Source organism: Periophthalmus magnuspinnatus, chromosome 21, assembly GCF_009829125.3.
Source record: "Periophthalmus magnuspinnatus isolate fPerMag1 chromosome 21, fPerMag1.2.pri, whole genome shotgun sequence".
Lineage (NCBI taxonomy): Eukaryota > Metazoa > Chordata > Actinopteri > Gobiiformes > Gobiidae > Periophthalmus > Periophthalmus magnuspinnatus.
Genome location: NC_047146.1, coordinates 27703390 through 27731146, shown reverse-complemented (window position 1 = coordinate 27731146; position 27757 = coordinate 27703390). Strand labels below are relative to the sequence as shown.

Below are 27757 nucleotides of genomic sequence, written 5' to 3'. Positions count from 1 at the left end.
ACGTGTATAAGTCAAGATCACCAAACTCTGAGTCCTATAACTTTGACAAACAGCTCACATAAGGGAGTAGAGAGAAGGTCAGGAGAGGATTAACTACTGCACACACTCAGATAAACTAATCAAATAAACAAGGACTTCCACATGCACATACACTTTTAGACAAAGGATGAATGTAAAGTACAGACAGGAATAAGTCAAGAGAGACATGGAGTGGGGAGAGAGGGGAAGGAGAGAGAGAAGGGGAGACAAAGGAGAGGGGGGATATATAGAGAGAGAGCGAAGGGGGAGGGGTAGACAGAGAGAAGGAGAATAGATGAAAGAGAGGGTGAGAGGAGAGAGGGAGGAGAGAGGGAGAGACAGAAAGAGAGAGAAGGGGATGACTTAAATAAAACAAAAGAGACATGGGGTGGAGAGAGGGAGAAAGGAGAGGTAAATAAAAAAATAGCGAGACAAGAGGGTAGAGAGAATTAGTGGAAGAATGGAAGAAAGAGAGGGAGGAGAGAGAGGGAGTGATGGTGAAAGAAAAGAGAGATGGAGAGAGGGGAAGTAATTAGTAGGATGAGAGAAAGGGGAGAGGGGGGAAGGAGAAAGGGGAGAATGAAAAACGTGAGAGAGAACAATTAAACAACAAAAAACAGATGAGAGACTAGAGGGAGAGAGACTAGAGGGAGAAAGACAGAAATAACAGGGGAGAGAGAGTCAAAGGGAGATAGAGAAGAGGGGAGAGAGAAAAGGAAAGAGTGTGAAAGAGAGAGGTAGATAGAGAAGACAAAGCGGAGTGGGGGGGATTGAGAATGGATGAAAAAGAGAGGAGAGAGAGAAAGAAAGAGACAGAGAGGGAGAGAGCTGTGTGTCTGGACTTTTGTTAAGTTTTAATAGACAGTTGGTCTCTCTCTATGGGCTCAGTTCACACACTAAGACTGGTCCCCCACACTGAATGGTCCATAAACAGGGCTGTGTTACTGATTGAAAAACTAATAACTAACAGTTGTCCTCTGCAGTATTTCTTAGGGTGCATTTGGCAAACACCATCAAGTCTGACTTTGGAGCAAGCTGTCTCCCCATTACCAAGTTTTATAACTTGTATTGTAAAGAAGAAATATGTACAGGGGGGCTGAAAAGTTTTTGAGAAATATCTAATGGCAGTTAATTATGTTTTATTCTGATGTTTTACTGATTCTGATTCTGATTTACCTTCAAGAAATAAACACATTCAGGAGCATTAACATTTGAGATGAGACTGAAATCTGAATTGCTAAGCTAAAGCAGTAATCATATGTATTTCTTAGAGGTAGCAAAAGAAATTCAGTTTAGTTGACAGAATGTTGTTAGCTACATCTATTGAACTACACCAAGTGTGAACTGTGCTTGAGTCATGTTTAACAAAATTGTTCAGGCCCCTAATGCATGTTCTCACATCTATCAGCATACTGGCCATCGCTATTGTTGGTATAAGTAGAAGATAAATGATGTCTTGGCCCCCATTCCTTTTCAAAGATGGATAGTCTTCCCTAACAAAATCTGCCTCTTCAGCTCCCCTCTCAAACCATTTATTTTCTTTGCCTACGATCTGTACCTCACTATCTTCAAAGGAGTGGTCAGTGGCTTTGAAATGGAGACTTACAGCAGATTGGGGTCCTCAGCTGCTCTCACGACAGTACATTCTTACTATACTGTATAGAGTAGACCACACTGCTTTATTTATGGTTCAGGTGTTTTGTCTATAACTGAAAAAGATTGAATAGGCGACGAAACATCTTCATTCTAAAAGTTTTGTCCAGTTGAAATAATTTTATTTTTCTTTTGCTATGAATCAGACCTGGACAATTGAGGGTTTACACAGAAATTTCTTAGAGGTCTACTCTAAAATCCAGGTATTGAAAAATATTGACAATAAGACCCCAGGTCGTTTACAGAGGACCTTATATCATTCAAACGCCAGATTGATTGAAATTGATCTTGCAGCCCTAATGTACAATATAAGACTAGTTAGTTTTGACAAGTCATGTCAATAGTCCTTGATTCAAAGCTGTATGTAACTCCACAGGTGGTGTTAAAAATACAAAAACAAATCTAAGCAAGTGGGATGAAAAAAACAAACTAGTACCTGTTGAATAACTGACACTTTACCAACTTGTGAATTTAGCCTTTGGTGCACTTGGAAGAAGAAAAAATGTATTATCTCTCATTAGATATTTTAGCAAAAGGCTAAGTAGTATCTGTTCATCTTTCATCTAACCCTTATTCACTGTAGGGGTCCTGGGTACTAGAGGCTAACCGACCAACAACGGCTGGGGAAGAGATTACATTACAAAATTTTAAAAAATCAAAGCAATAGCAAATTTTCTGAACATAAAATTGTTAATAGTGGAAATAATCAAGCGGGTATGAGGGCAACTACTCAAAAAACATGTATTTCCTTTTATTTATTTCAAATCTGTGTAAAACTTTCCACTACAAAGCCTATGCAGCGGTGCACCAGATGGTTTATGCACACAGCATCTGCCATATCTTGTTATACTAGCAGCATGATACAACACCAGTGATGAGACAAATATGAAAATAATTATTCATACTTTTCTTTTGCCAAACATTAGTTGCTTTTCAAACAGACTTGGTGAGCAGGTAATGGCTTCCCTCTCTGCTGATGCATTTCTTATTGGCAGCTAAACAAAAGCCTAACAAAAACGCATTATAAGCACTTTTATAAGATATGAAAGAAACTTGCAGAAATTATAAAGGAGGTTTTGAATTAATTAGACTTGGCTAATGATTTGAATAATTATGAAAAGAGGGGTATCTTGCAGCGCTCCTTCTTTTGCTATCTCTGATCTCTCAAAGCTCCTGGTGAATTGGTACAAAAAACCCACTCGACATCCATTTACCAAACCAGTTTTTTATTTTTGAAATGTTTGACAGGCTACATCAATGCAACACAAAACCTGGATTGTGAGGGAGGGGGAAAAGGATTTGGAGAAAAGATGAAGCGTGCAGGTGTTATTCATACACCTGCCACTTCACCGCTTCACGGTTTAAAAGACAAAAAAAAAAAAAAAAATGGAGAGTCCATTAACACTGAGCTCTCATGTGTCTTATTTATCTGAGAGCTTTGTGGCCAGGTCGGGCTTCAGAAAGGCTGTGTTATAATTGTAACATTGGTATTGTAAACAGATACAAATGCATCACTACTTAAGGTTAATAAAGTCATGAATGGACACATGGGATTCAATAGATATCTGATATCTATTTATCTTATGTACTAGAACAAGAATCATTGAAGACGAGATTTTGTGCATGAAATCTTGTTTAGAAAATCTTGTGTAGGCCCAATCTAAGATGCACTGTTACGAGATAGAGGTAGGAGACAAGCAGGAGGCGCACCATCCATGAGAAAAAATACCCTTTAAGTAAAACATGATTTGACAATAGTATTGTCTGTGTTTTGTTATATTAAAAAATGTACAATTTAATGAAAATGGGATATAGGAAATTGTTTGTATCATCGAACCACGAAAGGCATTGGGCTTTTGTCTTTTCCACTGTGGGGTAGCCTAATTAAGTGTTATAAGCTTAATTTTATCTTTAATAATAACAGGTACAGTTAATTGTATTGTTCTCATCATCTAGCACTCTGAGATTTCTTTGAAATGTAAAGTGCAATACAAATAAAATTTATTATTATTATTATTATTATTATTATTATTATTATTATTATTATTATTATTATTATTATTATTATTATTTTCCAGTGGTTTTATCCCAACTATCAGCAATGCATACAGTGACACATCAATGAAAATTTGAACGTAAATATTTTTGCTTTAAAGATGCTACAGCAAATTTCTACCATCTTAAAAACTTTAAGTAGTTCATTTTAAATGGTTTGCAAAAAACATACTCCTCACTTGCCTTCTGCACTCCGAGCATCCTAATTATTCACCACGATGAGTTTATAATCACCTTCCACAACTTTCAGTGGCCAGAGCGGTGTTTTGGCATGGTGATAAAGCCAACAACAGCTAGCATGCTAATTGCACACTAACAGCTGGCATGCTAATTGCACACGACCTGATTCTAGGACAACGCTTTATAATTAAATGCAGATACCACGCAGCAGACTTATTGTCTGCTTGACCGATTTGCCGGTTATTAATGTTCATATCTTGATTTACGGACACAATAGCGAAATAAATAATATCAGGACCATGGAGAGTGGTAAAATTCAATAGAAACGGAATTAGAGCCGATGGAGCCAGAAGCATGCCCATGCTCACCTCCCACTTGGAACGCAACCGTTAGCAGATTAGCTATGTCCATTTATATATACATTTATATAGTACATATCTACAGACTGGGACGAGACATATTTTAACCTAGCTGCAGCACTATTTCTATAAAGCAATTCACCTTAACAGGGTTTCCTTTAATACAAGTACATTTGCTCCAAAGGTATGGTATGCATGCTGTGTTTAAAATCATGATAGGCCATTACTGTATTTATAGATGTTGGTTTACGTCTAACAGTTTCAGTAAATAGACTTGATGGGAGAGAAAACCAGAAAGCGTGAATATACACAGCACCATTTCTTTAATATATATCCTTGTGCAATTTCAATTAAGGTACGCTTCACTCCTGTAATATTTATAGGCTGCTCCCTGAACTCATTTTGGACTTTTTTTTTGCAATTTCAAGGATCGTTTCCCTGCCGACCATAAAAACAATTACATCATTTTTACATTACTCACCACAGAGATGGTTCGTGTGTGTGTGGGTGAGTTTGAAATAATGAATATTTTTATCAATTTGGCGGCGATTCTTTCACACTTGGTTGTTTTGCAGCAAGATCATGAAAACAATAAAAGTAACAGCATGTATTATTAAAGAGAAAAATAGGTCTTTATTGCACTTAATCAAGGGAGCGCCTGGCGGTTTATGAGCGGAGATGTTTCATTGAAATGCACCGGAATAGCAGCACACTGTTATGAAGAGAATAACTATGTTTCAGTGGGGGGGAGCAGTGGGGTCAATCTTTGTTTCAAGTCACAATGGGAGATGGCTACAGAATGGTATGCATGGTATACAGAAACTACTTTATATAAGTTTGGACTATATGTGAGTATGTCTTTAGAGTACTTATTTTATTTTTTTTATATTAGCCATGATTTTTTTCAGGGGCTAATATAAATTATTATGTTGCCCCTGATTTCAGTACAGGGGCAACATAATAATTCCAACTATAGTAAAATGAATTCCAAGCAGTTAATTACATCTTTGTTAGTATTTTTAGGTTTAATATTTTTTGTTTCTGTATGGGCATAGTCTAATTTTCTTTTCCTCCAGTCATGACCTGGTCATTATCTTAACAAGCAATGGCATGCATAATCAATTACCTTTTTTTTCCTTATTTTATATTTGATAAATGGCATTATGTTCAAACAAAACCAGATGATATCCATGAAAACATACATAAATAATAAGAATTAATATGTGCTAATGAGTGATCACTAAACTAGTTACCAAATTTGCATATTAACAAAATGTGCGCAGTATATAACGCAAGGGTCCCAGCTAATTTGAGACTGCTACTATTAGAACAGGACTTCATCATTACTATACCGGGATCAAATCCACACTAAACCAAGTGTGCAGAAGGCCTATAGCAATGTGGGTCAAGTGTCTTGCCCATAGACAGAACACATAATATAGTCTGTCTTCCCATTTTACATTTGTAAATTATTTCACTGTATTCATGACTCCCAGCTTGCTGTTATATGCAACATTTTGACTACTTTTTCTCATTGGAAAAATATAATATTTACCGTATTTTCCAGACTATATGTTATACTATACTATAAGTGGCAGAAGTAGATGTAGCACCGCTCCATAAAGTAAATGGGTGCCATACTGGTAAACAAGCCTAGAGTGCCCTCATGCAGTTGTCAGTGTGTCAATAATTAAGATATTAAATTATATGTGGAATTATTAAAATTATAAAAAAAAAGTTGCATCTGAGTGTAGGCCAGCCAAACTATGAAAAAAGTGCAACTTAAAGTCCAGAAAATACCAAAGTCCTTTGAAACCCATAGATAAAGATATACTTCCCACACAGAACCAAATATTTCTTAGTAATGGTGCTGGTGCAAATTTGCTAACATTTACGTTGCAACCTTCAGCATGCCAACAACATGATAACATCACTGACAAAAAAACCTCATGTGGTTCAGCCTCTAGACCCACTCCCCAAAACAAGACCCTCAACCCAGAAAAAACTCACATAGGACAGGGAAGGGGCTAGCTTGTGCACCCTGCTTTCTAATTAGGCAGCCTTCATTAGTGAGTATCCGTGCGGTCTACAGTTTTTAAAAATGCATTTATTTATATGTTCAACAACGAGTGCATGGCTGTTTACGCTGCGTGCAAACCCTGACCTGGTTTTGGCAGCCTTTTGTAGTGAGCTAATGATGGGAGAGTTGTTACTGTAACTATATGTGTAATGGCCTTGATGAGAGAACGCATTTAACGAAGGGAAACTAGGACAAAAACACTCTCCAAAAACATGAATAAATAGGGATAGAGGCAAATATGCGGAAATGAACAGGCATACAGCGGCCTAGTGCAAAGAGGGTGGCGCTTACGTGGGCCTTTTATGTAGTAATCTAATGTTTGTGATATGAATTTGAGCAGGAAAAATACTTACCTCGTGTTAAATGCGTGCTTGTTGTAGAAGCGGTCTGTAGCAGGAACAGCAGGACCGGCAATCTGCAGAAAAGTACACAATTATTAGGGCATTGTGGCAAGGAAAGAAAAAGTATATTTTATATATATATATATATATATATATATAAACTATAAATATAAATATAAAAAAACGTTGTTTCCATGGTGGGTATTGTTTGTTTCTCATGGATCCCAATCCTGATCCAGAAGCATCCCTCAAAGGGTAGAGCCCCATCCAACTACTGGCCAATAACCTGTCTCTCCACAACATAGAAGCTCATGTCAGGCATCATGGCGGCTAAGATAAGTGGGCACATGGATCAATACATGAGCACAGCGCAGAAGGGCATCGGCAAAGATGCTAGGGGAGCCAAACACCAGCTCCTGGTAGACCGAACAGTCGCTCAAGACTGCAGAACCCGTAAGACCAGCCTGTGCACTGCCTGGATTGATTACAAGAAAGCCTATGACTCAATGCCACATACATGGAATGCCTGGAGCTGTACAACATCAACAGGACTCTAAGAGCCTCAATGAGGTTGTGGAAACCCACCCTTGAGGCCAATCACATGCCACTTGCACAAGTGACCATCAAATATGGCATATACCAAGGAGACGCACTGACCCCACTACTGTTCTGCATAGGTCTGAATCCCCCCTCAGCCAAATCATCAACAACACTGGCTATGGATACTGACTCAGGAATGGGGCTACTATCAATCACCTCCTCTACATGGATGACATCAATGAATGAGCGGGACATCAACTCACTGATCCACACCACCAGGATTTACAGCACAGACATTGGAATGTCATTCGGGCTTGCGAAGTGTAACTGGATGGTGACAAAGAAAGGGAAGGTCATCCACACAGAAGGGGTCTCCCTCCAAGAAGGGACAATAGCAGACATTGGGAACAGTTACAAGTACCTTGGTATCCCACAAGCAAATATCAACCTTGAAGAGGAAACAAGGAAAGCAGCCATGGCAAAACAGCTCAGATGAGTAAGGCAAGTCTTAAGGAGTAGGCTCAATGGCAAGAACAAGACCCAGGCAATAAACAGCTATGCCCTGCCAGTAATCAGATACCCAGCAGGAATCATAAGTAGGCCAAAGGAGGAGATACAGACCACGGATGTTAAAACCCGAAAGCTCCTGACCATGCATGGCGGGTTCCATCGAAAAATCCAGCACCCTGAGCACCCTACCACACCAGACAAGACTCAAGGTGTAGGCTGTGCAAAGAGGCCCCTGAGACAATCCAGCACATAACTGCAGGGTGTAAGATGGTGCCATGGAAAGTATATATGGAGCGGCATAACCAAGTGGCAGGCATAGTGCACAGAAACATCTGTGCAGACTGGAAATCCCAAGATCAAGGTGGGAAACACCTCTAAAGGTAGTGTAGAATGATCGAGCCAAGATCCTGTGGGACTTCCAGTTACAGATTGACAGAATGGTGATCGCAAACCAACCGAACATTGTGGTGGTGGGTAAACAACAGAGCAAAGCAACTGTGGTGGACATCGCAGTACCAAGTGATGGGAACATCAGGAAAAAGGAACATGAGAAACTAGAGACATACCAGGGGCTCAAAAAAGAGCTGGAGAAGGTCTGGAAGGTGAAGGTATCAATGGTGCCCGTGGTCATCGGAGCACTCAGGGCAGTGACCCCCAAATTGGAGGGGTGGCTACAGCAGATCCCAGGAAAAACATCAGACATCTCAGTCCAGAAAAGTGCAGTACTAGGAAGAACAAAGATACTGCGCAGAACCCTTAAACTCCCAGGCCTCTGGTAGAGGTCCCGAGCGTGGCAAAAGAGGGGATGAGACCACCCGCGGAGGGTGAGGAGGAGATTTTTTTTTTTTTTTTTATAATGTCTGTGTAGACCCTCAGTCGTCCAGGTCTGATCCATAGCAAGTTTCCTCTAAACTGGAAATATGTGGTATTAAGACAAATTTACAGCAGTTTGCAGATTTGTTCCAGAGTCAGTTTAGTTCTCTCTTTTAGCTTAGTATCCTGCATTAGCCTCCTCTTTGCTGCCTCCAACGCTACTGATGTGGGGATACAAGTGAAAAGAGAGGTCACATCAAATAAAACCATGGTCTCATCCGGATCAAACTGAAGATGCTTGATTTTGCTCATAAATTCTGCTGTGTTCTCAATATGGTGCTCCGTTTTGCACCATATTAAAAACTAAACTAAATTGACACTGGACCAAATCTTTAGATTGTGCAGTAACAACAGGAGAGGACCAGCGACTCCAGGTAGAAGTTTACAGGAAGCCTACACATACAGACCAATACCTGCTATTTGATTCACACCATCCACTGCAGCACAAACTCGGAAACTCGGATCCAAACACTACAACACAGAGCTCAAGTGGTGCCTACAAACACAGAGGGAAAAGTGAAGGAGGAGCAACATGTGGAGAAAGCCCTCTCTGCTTGTGGATATCCAAAATGGGCCTTCAATAGATCACAGGGAATCTGAACCTAGAAGGAGAGGTGTTACCATTCCGTACACTGTGGGTTTGAAAAAGACAGGAATCTCATACTGTCTGAAGATTCTCTGAAGTTTTTCAGACACACCTGCAAACACTTTAAGGCAAAAATTGGTTCACCCTAAGGACAAAACCCCAAGCTATAAACAAAGTAATGTAGTCTACTCCATTCGGTGTAGTCAAGAGTGCAGTGAGCGTTACATTGGAGAAACTAAACAGCTACTCGATAAGAGGATGTACCAACATCGGCGTGAGAGTCCCTCTGAACCCCAGTCCGCCATGCATCTCCATCTCAAAGCCACTAACCACTCCTTTGAAGACAGTGAAGTTCAGATCTTAGCCAGAGAAAAGAAATGGTTTGAGAGAGGAGTTAAAGAAGCTATTTTTGTTAGGAAAGAGAATCCTTCCTTAAACAGAAATGGGGGCCTGAGACATAATCTCTCCCCCATCTACAATTCCATCCTCAGACCCAGAACAATGAGAACAATAGCAGGGTCGTTAAGGGCTGAACAGGGCAGTCTCAGCTGAAAATGGAAACAAAAGCTGTTTACAGTTTCAGTGTGGTTAGCCCCTCCCCTCAGATAGATTTAAGGCAGTGGCCACCAGCATTCTGACCAGAACTGAAGAAGTGGCTTGGATGAGCAGCGAAACGTCTTCACTCCTACAACGATTTGTCCAGTTGACAGATTTAAACTTCCTTGTTTGTTTTTTAAATAATATTATTAAAATTGTATTGGATTTATAATAGTTTATATTTTTTGTGGCTGTCAAATTTTGTTCTTCATGTCTTCATGTTGAGTTATCTGCCTTTTTTTTATTTGATAATGTTACATGAAGACAGTAGGTAAAAACAATGGCATAAGTGATGATGGAGTGATCTGGTAAATTGATGGATGGATAATGAATAAAGACATTTGAAGTGTGATGGTGCTGTCAGATTCATAGTAAATAACAGTCAGAGGGTGAGTCAACAATGGAGACAGGACAGAAAAAAAAGCTGAGGTGAGGAAGATGTGTGTCCAGGGATCAGTAATCATTACATTAGAACATGACACTAGGCTGACATGAGAAAGAGGGATTGGGAGAGAGAAAAAAAGAGTGAGATGGGGGAAATGAGAGGGTGACAAAGAGAGAGAAAGGAAGGAATGGGAGAGAAGGAGAGCAAGAAAGAAGAAGGAAATGATAAAGAGAAATAATGGACAGAGTAGGTGAGGAGTAGTAAAGAAAGAAATGAATAGGAGAGGGTGTGCTGAGTGAAGAGAGAAAAAAGGGAGTGAGTGATTTAATGTCTAAAGGTAGTGAGATGAAGTGAGATGGATTACTTGTGTCAGTCAATTTTTGTGAGTCCACTGTGACATGAGTGACTTCATTCATAAGAGTTTAGCAAAAAAAAAAAAAAAAATCACAGGGGGTGTGTGGAAAAACAAGTCTTGAAGGACGTATGTTGTTTGTTAAAGTATAATACCCTTTATATGAGAATATGTCTGTTAAAGTTGATCAGATTAAATTAAAATGTATAGTGTACACTACTTTTTTTTTCCTGTAAGCCTATCTGTTTATTTGTGCCAGGATGTATCCAAACACACATAACCTCACCTCAATAGAGGTCATTGTTAATAGTCACCATTAATGGACTCCTTAAACTGACCTTTACCCTTTGACCTTCACCTCCTAATGGCATCTGACCTCCACCACCTGTCAGAGGGAAAACCTGATACTGAGAAGAAAATATCACCAAAAAGATTAATTGTGCATACATTAATATGTTCAATATTAAATCAGTTTTGAATGTTGTAGCAGTCAGGCCTAGTCATGTTTTTCAGCTTCCTGTTTATAGGGGCCATTTTATGGACTTTTTACCATTCAAAAATATAATATTTTGTTATGAATTGTTAATTGTTAATTGTTATGGCAACAGTACAGATTTTAAACCCATGGTTAACGTGTTGATTGCCTCATTTTGTAATTAGCTCATATTTAAAAACGTTAACTTTATTTAAGATGAGTTACTTAGACCTGCTTTAAAACTGCTAATTGCCTTTTCTCAATACAGTTTACGACAGTGTATGGACTAATATCTTTGCTTGGAAATCAATTAGCATGGCCAAGGTGCAGATGGTGAGTTCAATTACTTGACAATGATGAGTAGCATTAATTATAAACCACCGCTTGTCAGAACAACCGTCTCTTACATATTAATTGAACTGACTTGAAGCATGCCTCACTTAATAATTCAATGTAAATACAGCCTCCTGAACAATATACTGATAATTACAATAGACCTGTGATGTATCTATCATTTAGCACTAATTTGAATAAAAAGCCAACCAATTAGTATTATTATTAAAGAGGGGGTATTAAACTTCTATGGCATATTAATTGCATTTCACATTTAAATCACCGTGTTTGTTTGAAAATGCTTTATTTGGCGAAAACAACATATTAAAAAGTTTAAATTAGTTTCGGTTTTGTTTTCGATGCTCTGTCCCTCTGCAGCTCGCTGTTCTTCGAGGGGAGGGCTGAACAGGGAGGGGTTGAGTGATGGGAGCATTGGGAGCACTGCAGAGAGCCTCCTGGTTATGACTTGTGGGCTAAGCCTGACGTGGTATCGTACAGCTAAGTGAAAGGAGGGTTTGCACAGTTTCAGACAGAACAATGTTATAACATGGTGGAAAGCTCAGAAAAGTTGATAAGGGTTAGGATAATATCTCTTCTTAAACCACAGATTGTAGTGAAACAATACTCAAATAACTTTTTCTAGTTTGGTTATTGGGTTACTGGACATGATCCTTTGAAAATAATGTTAATATATAGAGCTTACCAAACAATAAACAGGAAAAAAAAATTCTGTTATTACAGTATTTTCAACAACTTTTAACAAGGAGAAATTGTAATTTGGGGAAAAGGTTTATAGGCTATACGTCAAATTAAAATGCATGAATATTTTAAGACTTGTCCTAGATTCTTTCTTTCTAGTTCACATTCTTTAGAGAAATTTTAAATAAGAAGACATTAAGGGCATTTAATGAGTTTGTGAATTTACATATTTTTCACCCAAGAAAGTTGCCTGGTAAGTTCTCTGTATGTACTTTACAGTTTGCTTCTCCCACATCTTAAGCCAAACTCAGACAGAGCTATGCAGTTAGGTTTGTTTATTTCAGTGACACATGCCAACAATAAGCTCATTGGTCGGCTATTTAATTATAAGAAAGTAAACTTCTGTCAGAATCACAGTGGGAACAATAACAGAGGGACCATTTGTTTCTCTGATTGGTAATCCAACTCTCAATTATACTCAAATAAATCCTGAGCAATAAAACCAGACTAAGATAAGATAAGATAAGATATGCCTTTATTAGTCCCACAGTGGGGAAATTCAAGTATTGCACCGCACAGTTCAAGAAGAGCAGGAAAAAGGTAACATGCAATAACAAGATAATAACTTAAAATTATTTAAAAATAAACTTAAAAATAAACTAAAAATAGACTCTAATGTAACACACTGTTTCTTATTATGTACTAAAGACTACATGTCTTTGTAATAGTAAAGTGTGCAGCCTGGGTTGGCCAAGCTTTCAGGAAAATCCCATAAGATTGGCAGTTTCAGAACTCTGCCACTAGCAACCACTTGTCTGTTTTGATAAAAGACGGACCATGGATAATCCATCTGTCAATCATCACCACAATCTGAACTCTTGTATAGAATAGGAAAAGTGTGTTGTCAGAATAGGATAATCCCATAAGATTGACAGGCAATTTAAAGGAGAGAAAAGCATGTTTTTTGTTTTTGTCAAAATATTCAATTAATTCAATCATTTACCTGTACCACATATTCTTATATTTTAGTAGTTTGTACACTGATAATTACAATTGCGTTTCTTTTTTCCTTATATGACATGCATAGAGGTCATTCAGTGTATGGCCTGTGCAGTATTTTTCATTATGTGCCAGAAGACAGCTGTAAGGAGATTACCGGCAGCAGGTTTGTCTTAAATTCACAAAGTTGGACTAAGACAGCTGTTCTTCTAGACAAAAGATACTCAATCTGACAACTAAGAGGTTTTCAAAAATCAATTTCAATACTGTCGTTATGCACACAGCCAAAAACAAATCTAGTTTCGGGACTCGGGCCTTGCAGGTTGCCAACTTTTAAAAACATTTCGGGGAAGACAACTTCTACGATTGATTGGTAAAGTTTGATTTTGTAAAAGTATATTATAAGTAATTGTGATTGTTTTAAAGGATAGCCAGTGTTTCTTGGTTACAGCCTATTAATTTCAGAGTGCAATAATCTAACAAAGATTTATTAGGTATATAAATTTAAGTCTGGGGGGAAAAAATCTAAATTGCTAGTAGTCCTCGGACAGCTCAATCAATATTTGTAGACATTAGTGGCTCCTTCAAAAGTTAAAAATACAAAAGTTGAATTTCCAAATTAACTTAAGGATGGATAATACTACCTTGAATAACCATGTGTGTAATAAATGAGCTGCAAGCTTCCAGGCTAATCTCATAATGGGCAAAAGTGGACAAAAAGACTGAACTATTACTGATATTACTAATTACAGAATAGCCAATCAAGTTAAGTGTTTCTGCAGCTCTCCAGCCATCCCTATGACGAATTAGCTTAGCCTTGGACTTTCACTGCATATAGTGTGCGTTTTCTGTATTTTTTTTTTTATTTTTTTTTTTAGCATGGAGCCATTTTATCTATTTAAAAAGTGATTTGAGAAATGCCATGTCAAAAGTTTTTACCAGACGATGAGGAAAATACAAGACATAAACAAAAAAGCCTTAATAAAATTTTACAGTAATCAATTGCAATAGATGGGAAACTTTGATTTTAGATAAAGGAATAGTGAACATATTGCCAGAAGCGACCGGGAAACAGGAGGGCTAGACGAAGACCAAAGTCAAGATTTATGGATTTATGTAGCAATAACTGAAAAATAGTGATATTGTATCATTAAAAATCTCACAATACATCAAATCCTAAGCTCTCTTGCTTAAATGCTTTGCTTTGTTGCAGCAATTGCTAAGAAAAAAAACAAACAGTGGGAACTACACAGACCATGATCCTTTGCAGACATCACCATGAAATAACTGAATACATACTTAGTTCTTTGGATTATGACAGTAATAATTTCCACAAAAGTGTTTTGAATGAATTGTAAAAGATGTGAGATTTAGTTACAAAATGTGTTTACAAAATAGAATACGATGCAGAGGATAGGGTTGGACGGAAAAATGGTGTTGACTTTCAAAAATACACCAAATATTGGCTAAATATTTGGCAGCAGTATTCCTGTAAATATACTTATAATAATAATAAAGTGGTAGTAACCTACTACTGTAGCCACAGCTGCCTTGAGGCAGACAGACAGAAGCGAGGCTGCCAATCTGCGCCATCGCCCCCAGATAGGACACAAAGGTATAAGGTATACTTTGTTAATACATTTTCTTAGATGTTCACATTAAAGTCTAATTCAACATGGATATATCTATATAACAATACATTTCCTACATTTCCAGTTTCCTGCTCTTCTGTACACCATATATTCACTGTCCCTCCTCTGTACCGTATATTCACTCTCTAAACCCAGCATTCCTCAATAGCTTCAGCTCTGCTCCAGTCTTTTTCCTCGAAACCCCCCCCCTAAAATCATATTTCTGAATAAAGAACCGGGGCAGTATGAAGAAAAGAGTGAATTAGAGGTCTGTCCCCTCATTGCTCTCACCTAAAGGCCAAGTGACAATTTAAGCAATTATCCACTGCTATTACCTCCACCTGAACTGAGCTAAGACAGGCCCAAGACACTGACAAGAACGGAGAGGAGGGTAATCATGGCTATAAACAGAAAATAGCAAAAAATTTTAATAATGTGGATTTTAAAATGGAAAAAATACAGTCCTCAAAGTAATTACGAGCTCTGCACAGTAATTGTACAAAGCAAAAAGGAAAGCAAGATGAATAAAATAGGGCCCATGTAATGGGATGAGATGTACTTGCACCCCACTGGTTGGTATTTTGTTCCGGTTAAAAGAAAATATTGACAAAAAAATATCCCAGTGATTTAAATATCCCCTCCTATCCCTTCCTCGTGCAGAAACTCGAAGATTGGTTAAATTCTTGTTCCAGCCAACGCATCCTGCCGCTATGTCTTTGGGCAAGCCTTACCTATCTTGCTGATGCATAAAATGAAATGTGTATATATATTCTTTGTTTTATTTGTTTACAACTGTAATGGAATAGATGCAAGATTTCTTAGCTATATGTTATGCATTCCAGGGACAGCAACATCATCTCCATGGACATAAGCGACACCTCTCACCGGAAAGGTCCCTAGTCCATTTGTAACATTAGGTCAACCTCAGTGTGCACATTTAAGGAGAGCATCCACCATAAATGTCTAAAAGTAAAATAAAAATGAGTATACATTAGTATATTAGTATACACACCTTATAATGCAATTTTCGATAATTAATAGTAATAGAATCTCTAAGCAGGTTTCAAACCCTCTACCAAAAAGTTACATAGTGCAACTTTAAAGTTTGTTAATTATATCTATATGATCAGATATTATAGGCACAATAATTAGAATGGATTTATTTTCACTAAAAGGTCCAACCTCAATGCATATTCAGAATCAGAAGAATTAGTCTATTTTTTCAGCAAAGTTAAATTTGCCTTTGGCTAAAATGTGTTAGTTATATTAAATCAAAACTGTGGACTAAAATAAAAACTGGCTTAGACAAGTTGCATATGTTTGGCTAGGGTGGACACTAACAGATGGTCTCGCTCAAACAAAACTGTAATGACATATTGGATAAATTCATAATAAAAATGGTATCAGTAAAAACTAAACTTTGTGCTAAACCGCAGACTCGTGTTCATGTCAAAGCTGTTCTGTGTTTTGTAAAATGATCAAAAATGAGACATAAATAAGAAGTGAATGGACAGATGGTGCGTCAGAAGAGTACATGCGCTGGGTAAATTACATGGAGACGCCCCACTGAGCAGCCCACACAGACAAGCTTCATATGGACAGCAGCAGGAGGGAGAGCAGGTAGGAAAACACAGAGTACAAGTCAACTAAATGTGCCAGGAAACTAAAGAGAGAGTGTGTCTAATCATAAAAGTGTGATTTTTGTAGGACTTACATTTTTTCATTTTCAAGTTTTTTTTAAGTATTTGATAACAACTTAACCTTGTTGTACACTTATAGGGCGGAGCTACAAGGCAAAAAATGTCAATTCTAACTGTATTCTTTGCGTTGATCAATCTTGATTTCAGACAATTTTATATTGCTTAAGTAAAAAATGAAACAGATATGGCTTCTATGTAAACCTGTCACAATAATTAGTAAACTGACTTATCGTTCAATATATGATTTTAACTCTATTGGAGATTTAGAATAGTTTTTGTGGTATACATCGGCTCTATTATCAGTACATAAATTAGTTTCAACATTATCGTCTATATTCAGTTCAGCAATATATGGCACTTTAAAATGTGTTATCGTGACACATCTACTTCCACCACCTGCTTGTCTCCATGAATACGATATGGCTTTGCCTGGAATGTTCCACTGTATGGTGTTAAACATATCTGTTGTGCATTTATTCATGTAGATGTGTTTTTACTGCTGAACAAACTTTGAAAGTCAACTGCTCATCTACATGGAGATGGGATACATTATATTAATAAAGCACAAATAATCTGTTAAAATTGACTAAATTGTGTTGCTTATACCCTTATTTATACAGTCCTGGTATAAATCAAACAGAATAGAAGTGTCTTCCCAAGTCCAAATAGCCTGAGATAGCGTGCATGAAAGATAATCCTACATGTAAGGTGAAAAAGGCGGCCTGTGCAACGTGATACAAACCTAATCCGAATTACTCCACTTCTACAATCAGTAAGACTATAAAGATTAATGTGCCAGTTTACAATTTTAAGTGACAAGTATAGCATGCCAAGATTTCTACAAAAGTGATGTAGTAACCTGGCATTTTAAACATAACAGGATTTAAATTGTACATTGGACAGCACACTATCTGACAACAGAGACGATAGACATACACAAACCTCCTCTCCCTTAGCAACTGAATCTAAGAAACATGAGCTATTTTGCCATGTGGGACAAAAGGGGAACAACTGAGAACCTTTCTTTGGGGAATTAAGGTCCTTAAAAGGTGGTTGTCCAGTCTCACGGAACAGTGGATGACCTCTCAAGAGTGTAATCAGCCATAGCTCTTTTAAAACCAGAAGGCCAATGGAGATTTACTGTGTCCAAAGAGCTTAGGGGAATAAGAAGCCTACAACCACAATAATGGCGCTAATTTAGCATAGCATGTGGACAGAGAGGTAGCTATGAGAAATGCATTAAAGGCCCAATACCTATTTTTTTCCATGTATTTGAGCAAAATGCTTCTTGCCCCAGCACAGATATATTGTAGCTCTTGAGGTTAAAATAAGTCTGTAGAGTGCTGTCTGCAGCTAATAATTATGTGTTTTATTGTGAAATAATCAGGAAATGGTTTGCATGCTAGCTGTTTTTATCTTTATCATGATAGCAAGGAAGTGCTTATAAACTCATTGCGGTAAATAATTAGGATGCTCAGAATTCATAAGGTAAGTGTGGAATAACTGTTTAAAATTAACTAGTTCAGTTTTTTCCCAATTTTAAGACAGTAGTAAAAATCATCACATACTGTATATGATTATTAAGTACAGTAGAAGTACCACTAATGTACATTACTTTCCAATTTCTAATTATATATTTAACTCTTCAGATCGTATAGGGAGATTATCATAGCAAACTGCACCCAAGTATGCCAAAGATAAAATTATAAAGAGTGGAACAATGACAATGTTATGTTAAAGACGTACCATTAGGCCTGTCATGATAACTATTTTGAAGTGCAATATATTGCTGAAGTAAATATAGACAATAAACAATAATACTGAAACTAATTTTTGCCACTGGCACAATAACACAAAAGCAGATTTAAACCACAAAAAATTAATCTACAATATTGTTAAAAATCATGAGCTGCAATAAATAAATAGCAGACTGATACACTTTATTTAGTTTGCATGTGTCATGACTCATAGTCATTAATAAATAATAATATTTTTTTTTTTTTAAGGCAAAAATGTCCCAGTAGTGCAAAGAAAAAAGTATACACGATATATATTGACCCCCAAAAAATACCGTTCCAACTTTCATATATTGAACAATAACGTGATATAATAATTATCAGGACAGGCCTATGTTACTTTTTCAGGGAAGGACCTATCACATGCTTGTCTCTTACTGCTGCTACAACATGCCATAAAACGTATTAGCGGGACAATAGGGTGAAATGTACTAAATAATTGTTCAGTAAAAGTAGTTTATAACAGTGGTCTTGTTTTCGTAGTCCTCCAACGATATCTAAATGCATTCCCTTATAACAAATTCAGTATTAAAAATAAACCCACACCCGCACACATTACTTAAGGGGTAGACTTTTAGAGGCACTGTTTGTCTATGCATGAAGAAACAACAACATCCATAACTGAAATTAAGTCTGTCATATCAGCAGCAAAACATTTGACTATAATTAAGTTGACAATTGTGTGTAAACAAATATTTTATACTTGGGAGTTGCTGATGAGGGCAGAATGAGCCAGATGGTATATTTAAGCCTTTACTTGCATTGAGAGAAAAATGGGCACAAGGAAAATGGCTATAGCAGGCGGATTTGGTGGGATAATATGTACAGTTTTGCATGTCTTGTGCAGGAGTCTTACCATAGGAGTAGGGTCTTCTGGAAGAGAGGGCCCGCTCTCTGTGGATGGAGGATTGAGGGCGGAGTCACTGCTGCTTCTCACCAACAGGGGGGTGTCTGTAAAATAATATAATAAGTAAAGGTTATTGGAATTTGGTAAGTATTTTAATACTGGGTTGGCATGCAGTAACAGTATATTAAAATGTATTGTTAAAGGAGGGTAATTACTAAGTCAGTGGTTTGAATCCCACTTGGGCCAATGCATACTGTTGCTGTGTTCTTGGGCAAGACACTTCACCTACCTTGCCTTGTGTATGAATGTAGTGGTGTGTGAGTGAATAATTGGTGGTGGCACAACTGGCATTCTCACTTCTGTCAGTCTATCCCAGGGCAGCTGTGACTACTATCCTGGATGTTAATGGTTAAGTTAATGGTCCTATATTGCACAGATTTGACTCTTGTGAGCTTTAAGCCATGTTATGTTGCTACCTTATCAAAAACATACCTTGAGTGGCGTTTCATTCATATATTTTGAGTAACTTTTTATTATTCGTCTGTCTACATCTCCAAAGCTCAAAATGCTCTATTCCACCGTGTGATGTCATGAAACAGTAGTTTTTATGTAAACAGCTACCTTTTACCTTTTGTTTAGTAGAGATGTGTGAATGAAACAAATCACAACTCCAGGTATGCTTTTGATGAGGAAACTTTAATGAAGGATTGCTATGAAGGACTAGAAGAAGCATTTGGCAAAACTAATACATTTTTTTTTTTCTATTTATTCTAATAAAGCCAAATAAATGAATGGGAAGAGTGACTTGTCTGATCTGAAATGTTTATGTATACCCGTAATAAGGTCTCCATCTGTTTACATTTTAAATGGCATATGTGTACCATGTAGCAAATACTTTACCATGTAGCAAATACTTTACCTAAAACTGTCATTTTTCAATACATCAAGGACAACCTAATAACTTTATTGCATCTGTTCATGATTCTACGTCCAGCTACACTCTTTCCAATTAATAAAATCTACTATAACAGGTCTTGTTAAAAAGCGTCTATTTTATCACTGTACCATCTGTTCTGGGTCAATAGATGCAGCCTAGTAATTCAATAATCCATAATATTCACTTTGCACTACAAGTAGTCATGATGGCCATAATGTTAAGGTCTTTGTATAGATTGTGCATAGACCTGTGTTATATGCAGATACTGGAGTGATATGTGATATGGCTCTTACTCTGCTGATATTATTGCAATATTTAAATTTACTTTTTTATATATAAAATAAGTTGTTATATTGAAACAAAAATGTGCATGCTTTAATTTACTTGTCAGAGTGCCAAAATAATAACTCAGACTGTATAAAAAGTGGAAGTGTGATGTCACCCATAGCAATTATAGAGGCAAATCTGGTGGCGAGTTAAATATTTGGTGGTTGCTGGTTGCTGGTTTAGCAGGGAGCCAGCGCTTAGCAATGCTGTCAATCAAACCTGTTGCTCCTGCTAGTGGGAGCAACCTCAAGGAAAGAAGGTGTCTAATTTGTCTGTTGTTAGTGTCATATCTTGAATTACGGACACAATAGCAAAACAAAATAAATAATACCAGAATCATGTAGAGCGGGTTAATACAAACATTTTAAGACAAAAATGACAAGCCTAATAGCAACAGTTACGGAGAGAGGGGCGACAAAGTCATTAGAGCAAGAAGAATGTCCATGCTCACTTCCTATTAGCTAACTTGCTAGCAGAAGCGTCCGAATGTCCATTTATATATACGACCTATGGTTATGTGCAGAAAACTACTTTTCTAATAGGGCTGCATGATACTGGAAAAGAGACTGATAGTACTGCAATATTTTAATATACTTTTAGACAAAATAAGTTCAGTTATATTGAACCTACAATGTGCATGCCATAATTCACTAATCAGAGTCTCAAAACCGAGATAAAACCGAGATAAAATCTTTAATTTAAGAGTTTATAATAATAAATAAAATTATAATAATAAATAAAATTTGCCTTCACATTTATATAAAGATGGTGAATTTCAGATGAAGAACCTTGCTGTTTGTTCCAATATTGATTATAGCCTCAGCCTGTATTGCATTCTCAATAATTTTGTGATTATATATTGTTCAGCACTAATTTCTAAATGTAATTTTTTTTTTTTTTTTTTTTGCTCTTTATCCAAGTTTAGTTGGAAAGTTTGCTTTCCACTTATATCTCAAAGCTCAAGCGCAAAGCTCAATGGGCGATAAGTGAGTGATGCCTGTATATGTGGGAGAGAGCTGGTAGGTAACATATGAGGGTGTCTTCCTCTTCACATCTCATCAACTCACTGCATAAAATTATCATTTAACTCAAGCTGATTGATGGAGTACAAAACGGCGTTACGGAAAATGAAAGAGGAAAGTCAACATTTAAAAGACCTATACAAATAAACAGAAATACTTGAAGACACTATATGTAGTCTCTATGATCCTTCATGAAATTGTAATAACAGATCAAAACCACTGACACAAATTATGTTTTCATCATTGTTTTTAAGGGGAGGAAATTAAACATTTTGTACATTGTAGCTGTGTTTGAAGCAAGAAAATGGGCAAAAATTGTAGTGATATGGACAAAATTGTGATGACTACAGTGGGCCAGAGAATGTCCAAAATAGCAGCTTGGTTCCATCCCAGCTCAAGCTAGTGCATACTGTTGTTGTGTTCTTAGGCAAGACACTGTTACTTTCAGTAAATAACAGGGCTGCAACAATTCATCGACTAATGGTGACCAATCCTTTATAAAAAAATATATATATATTATTATTTATTTAAAATTTATTTTTTATTTTATTATTTAATAGTAGCAATTGTTATCTGAACTATACAGACTCTAAAGCCCATACAAAGACAGCAACACTATAATTAGATCAAAAAGCCACACTTTCATACAAACACTTCATCAATAGAAAACTTAATTATTTGGAAGCCTCCAGACACCATGTTACAACTTTTATTTGGTTGAAAACTGTTTTAAAAAGTCCCACTTAACAATAAATATCAGTCACTGACTACTCAACTTCTAAAATAATTGTTAGTTGCAGCTCTAATAACTAAGTGATCAAAGGTATACTGTCAAAGCCAGACTTAGAGAGACTTATCCATGGATTTGTCTCCAGTAGGTTAGACTACTGTAACGGCCTGCTCACTGGCCTCTCCAAATGAGCCTTAACACAGCTGCAGTACATCCAGAACGCTGCTGCTCGGGTCCTGAGTAGAACCAGGAAGTATGAACACATAAGTCCCATGCTCAGGTCTCTGCACTGGCTTCCTGTAGCTCAAAGAATAGACTTTAAAGCAGCTCTGCTTGTGTATAAGTCTCTACATCTACATCTCCGACATGTTAGTGCCATATGAACCATCTCGCACACTGAGGACTTCAGGGACCGGCCTCCTGCTGGTGCCCAGAGTCAGGACTAAACATGAGGAATCAGCATTTAAGTTTTATGCAGCTAAAACCTGGAACTGAAAATGTGAGACAGGCCTCTACTTTGACAATGTTTAAATCCAAGCTCAAAACAGTTCTGTTAAGTTGCATACGACTGAAAGGTTTTTATTCTGCTCTCTCTTCTCTTTTAATGGTAAATTTATGGTGATTATTTGTGATTATTTATGTTTTGATTTGTGTGATTTTAATGTCTTTCTTATTCTGTAAAGCATTTGAATTAACTTGTGTACACATTGTGCTATACAAATAAACTTGCCTTGCCTTGCCTAAGTGATTTGTTGTCAGAGAGGTTGATGGTAGCAGTGACTAAAGAAGAAGCTTATGCTCTTTGTAAAGTAGGAATTAAAACGTACAAGAATTTTAGAATTGTATACTTTCATTTTATTATTATTATTATTATTATTATTATTATTATTATTATTATTATTATTATTATTATTATTATTATTATTATTATTATTGCGGTAGTGGGGTACTCCTGGTCTGCCGTGCTTAGGTCAGTGCCAGTCAAATATGGTCAACCAAACAGACAAACTAGTCATGACCAATTTGGTAAAGGTGTACTATGTAACTTTAATGGTCAACAGTGCACCTCTTCCTTGTCTCTATGTAGATGTTATTGCTCTGTCTGAAGTACTGAAGACTGTTTGGCAATAAACATAAATTACATGTGTTTCCATTTCTCAAAAATACCTTGCTAAAGATGCATTCTTTCTATGGCTCACCTCTCTAGTTGGTTGTAAACATTATAGACATTGTCATATTAGCCTCCATAGCTCCACTGGGATTGCATGTAGACTGGTCATGGAGCAGCAGAAGAGAAGGCGTCTGAGTGGCCTACTAAAAGCATATGTTCAATGATATTTGTAGGGTCATCTATTGATCACCACAAAAAGGACCCTGGGTGCTCTTAAAACCAGCTCGAGATGAGGATTATGTCAAAGCTTCAATCAGTTCATCTCTTTTAAGAAAGGCAGTGAAAGGAGCGTACACAGATAGAAGAAAAGCATTTATGGCAGACAAAGAAACAATGGGGTCTCGGCAAGTTCAGGGGTCAATGTAAAGAGCGCCAGTAGAGGGGTACAAAGAGGATTAGGACAGAGATACAAAGTGCTATGAAAAATACCACTGACGTTAATGGCCTGGTACATTGTAAAGTCCTTTCTTATTAACCCGTTTTAGATGCTGTATTTGGTGGTATTATTAAAGACAGTTCTATTCTTTGATGGAGAAGCAGCCAGGAGCAATGATGGATCATATAGGACCAGTGATATCCAATGCATAAAAATACTATAGGATATAATAATTCTGCATTCATTTAAACTGCCTTCTCCAATGCCAATTTAAACGTGATGTCAAGTGTGTTTAAAAAGCAGCTCTTGAGGCCAAAAAAATTTAATTAGAGACCATTTTATTGTCTGGTAATCAGGAAGTTTGCATTGCCATGCTAAGTGTTGTTCACTGTCACAGTCAAACTCCACAATGGTCACTGAGAGTTGTGGAAAACACTTATAAGCTCACCATGGTGACTAATTAGTACAGAATGCATAAGGGAAATGTGGAATAATTTGGGACCACTGCAAATCATGTTTTCCAGGTACAGCAAAATTCAAATTGTATATATGAACTGGGTGTGGGTGTGTTCACTTGCACACACCACAATAAAAATAAGACTAAATGTGGAATACACTAAAGCAGGACTAAACTAAGACTACATCAGGAACACACAAGTCTTCATCAAGACTAAACTGGGCTCAAACCAGGACAGATGTGAAGTTTTTATGGTTTTGAACATATTTTTTTAATGGACTATTAGTCAGCATGAATTGTTGCTGGGTTTTTTTAGTAACACAGCAAAAAGCAGCATTAATTAATATATAATGTTTAAAATAAAAATGAGTTTTAGATATTTATGGCTTGTCTAAGCACACTTCCAGTTAGCACTAGTGTTTACTACATTGCTATGTTGTGTCATTGCATCTGTCTGCTCCTCCAAGTTTTTTCCTTTACTGACAATTGTCTATATAGCATATTTTGCCTGATTATTCCAAAATACTTTCTGGTTGCTTCAACAAATCTACAGATTTTTTTTGGCATCAGCATAAGCTTCTGACAAAGACTGTTTCCAGACATTGAATAGCTCAAATCATCCATCACACTGTCCTGTGACTGCCCCTGACTGAGGACAATGTGTAAATAGACTAAACTTCCTGTCTCAAGATGGACTGAAAGAGCCATGCTTGGAGCTAGAATGTAGACGTCATCCTTGTGCTGGCACTTTATAATATAGTACAGAGTAGCGTTATTGGCAGGTGTTAAGACTATCTTCATAATGTTTGGCTGCTTATAATTTAATCTTGGCATTGTACCAGTTCTTTTTTATATATTTTTTTAATTAATAAATGTTAAATGTACAATAAGTAACTTCAACTCCAAAATTTGACAGAAACAGAAAGTTAAACATTCTCCACGAAGATATATGTTCAATGCCATATGGTGGTAGATTATAGCTAAAGGAACAACTAAACTAAATGTTACATACTGTGGCTTTAAATGACTGATGCAGTTAAAGGAATAAAATTCTTTGACAATGCCACGCTATAGAGCTGTCCAAGTAGTGTTATGGCCTTTGACATATTTAGAACACTATAGACAAACATTTATGCAGCTTTAAGTTTCAAAGCACTGTGCCTTTTTAGTCTGTCTGGCTTTCTTTGGCATAAGAAAAGAGAGAAAGGGTGGGTGCATGGAGAAACAATAGAGAGTTTAAAGGTTATTGAGATAGGACTTGTCTACATAACAAAAGCCAGACGTAAATATAAAACTTTTCTGGGGTCCTGACATAGAACACACACTTCCTGTCTTTATTTCTGCTACATTCTGCTTTTTTCCTCATTTTTAGTCTTGTCAAATTCTTGGTAGATGACGCTTTTTTAACCTTTTTTGAGAGCTACAGTCCAGAGACGGGAGGTAGATAGAATTTGGACCAAAAATGGGTTGAAATGGCATAAGATTTCATTGGGGAGATGGTGGGGATTTATAGAATGTGGAAAAGTCCCGTTGACATAATTACATTTTATTTTGCAATGGAACCCACCTGGAGAAGTAGGGATCACACATACATTGGAAAATTAGTATTAAACTATGAAAAAGTATTAAACTATGACCATAATTTTATAATGAGCCATGTTTCTCGTACCACATTCAGTTGTAAGATGCATCTTGATTCCCTAACTACTACTAAATTTTAAGGTGAAGAGTTTATGGAAAATTACTCACTCGATTTGAGAGCAGAGGAGGTGACTTCAATCTCGCCTCCTGTGATTGGCTGAAACACGGAAAGCTCTGAGTGGTACAGTTCAGGACTGGGACTGACACCGGGGTCTGGGGTGGTCCTCTGAGCCTCCTGCTCCTCGTACACTGCCATCAGCTGAAAAACAGCAAAGAAATTTACAAGAACATGACACAAGTACTGACAAAGACTGGCTATGTGAATCTAAAAAAGCATAGGTATGGGTGGTTAGATTATGGTACACATTATAGCATGTTTTACAATTATCCAAGCATGTGTTAATGTGACAACAAAAACTGAAAAGCAACAAAAAATACAAGCTGTATACCAAGACAATTTTTTTTTCAAAGATTGTATATGGAGTATAATTTATATAGTTGCATGAGTCAAAAGGTTACCATAGGTGAGGGTACGAACATAGATTGACCGGTAAATTGAGAGCTTTGCTTCCGGCTCAGCTCCTTCTTCACCACAACAGACCAATACAGCGACCGCATCACTGCAGATGCTGCGCCGATCCGCCTGTCAATCTTGGTAATGACCGAAAGGACAAGATCGCGGATACAAGTGGCCGAAATGAGTTTCCTCCGCAGGGTGGCTGGGCGCACCCTTAGGGATAGGGTGAAGAGCTCAGCCACACGTGAGGAGCTCGAAGTAGAGTCGCTGCTCCTACACATCGAGAGGAGCCAGCTAAGGTGGCTCGGGCATCTGTTCAGGATGCCTCCTGGATGCCTCCCTAGGGAGGTGTTCTGGGCATGTCCCACCGGGAGGAGGCCCTGGGGAAGACCCAGGACACACTGGAGGGGCTATGTCTCCTGGCTGGCCTGGGAACGCCTTGGAGTCCCACCGGAGGAGCTAGAGGATGTGTCTGGGATGAGGGAAGTCTGGGAGTCTCTGCTTAGACTGTTGCTCCCGCAACCCGGCCCCGGATAAGCAGAAGAAAATGGATGGATGGAGTCAAAAAGTCATTTCACAATTGTCTAACACATAAAGATGTCATCTACACTACAGGTTGGCCGGTGGTTATCCATAGCAATAGCTAAACTTGTATAATTGTGTATTGGCTTAACAATTAGGTTTGGTTTTAATAATTTAGACATTCAATAAAATCCATGAACCCTAAAATGGTCCGACAAAATAAAAAAATTAAAAAAATAGGCATTACAATTGGAAGAACCACTATAAAATAAATGTTTTCAACAACACTTTTAATAGTGTAATCAATTGATACCTCAATAAATACACATAAAGAGCAAATAATTTATTTTAGTGACACAAACCAACTAGTATGAAAGTGGTGTGTGCGTGAATGATTGGTGGTGGTCGGAAGGGCCGATGGTGCAGATTGGCAGTCTCACTTATATCAGTCTAACCCAGGGCAGCTGTGGCTACAACAGTAGCTTACCACTAGAGTGTGGAGTGAATGAATGACTACAGTGTAGAGCCATGAGAGGCTTTGTCAAGCCTGTGAAGCGGATTAGAAGTGCAATGCATTATTATGATTATTAATAATTAATCTTTTGCATAATACAAAACAGCAGTCTAGTTTAATATATATTACCTTGTGTATGAGGACGCGATAGAGGACATCCAAGGAGCCCAGCATCCTGTGTCTAATACTTCACAGCTTTCTGCATTCAATTGTATGTTGTATATTTATGTCCTGTCAGCTCGAACCCACTGCTATAAATGTCCAATCGTGTCCACTGAGTTTTACATAGTAGCACTGAGTCTGACAACACACGGTTCTAGGGGCCTCTATAGGAGCAGTGAATAGACTGAATAGACTAAGTTTATAATATGAACCATAGGCTACAGTGGACTAGAGTAAAGAAAGGGGAGTTTGCCAGTAAAGCCAGAGGCTTCCAGGTAAACAAAAACACAAGGTTACAAAACATCCTCCATCTATGGGATTTTATGTTGAAACAACAAATTATATTTAAGACAAAAAATAACAATAATACAA

The 27757-nt window shown here is 37.4% G+C and overlaps 1 protein-coding gene across 2 annotated transcripts in view; it reads right to left on the bottom strand.

Annotated features, from left to right (window-relative positions):
- pard3bb (par-3 family cell polarity regulator beta b) overlaps positions 1 to 27757 on the bottom strand; it is a 497556-nt gene that overhangs the window by 374344 nt on the left and 95455 nt on the right. For both annotated transcript variants that reach the window (XM_033986829.2, XM_033986830.2), the window contains exons 4-6: positions 25779 to 25929; positions 19019 to 19113; positions 6699 to 6760 (exon numbers count right to left, since the gene is read on the bottom strand). In XM_033986829.2, the coding sequence (XP_033842720.1) occupies positions 6699 to 6760; positions 19019 to 19113; positions 25779 to 25929 (308 nt within the window). The remainder of the gene's footprint in view (positions 1 to 6698; positions 6761 to 19018; positions 19114 to 25778; positions 25930 to 27757) is intronic.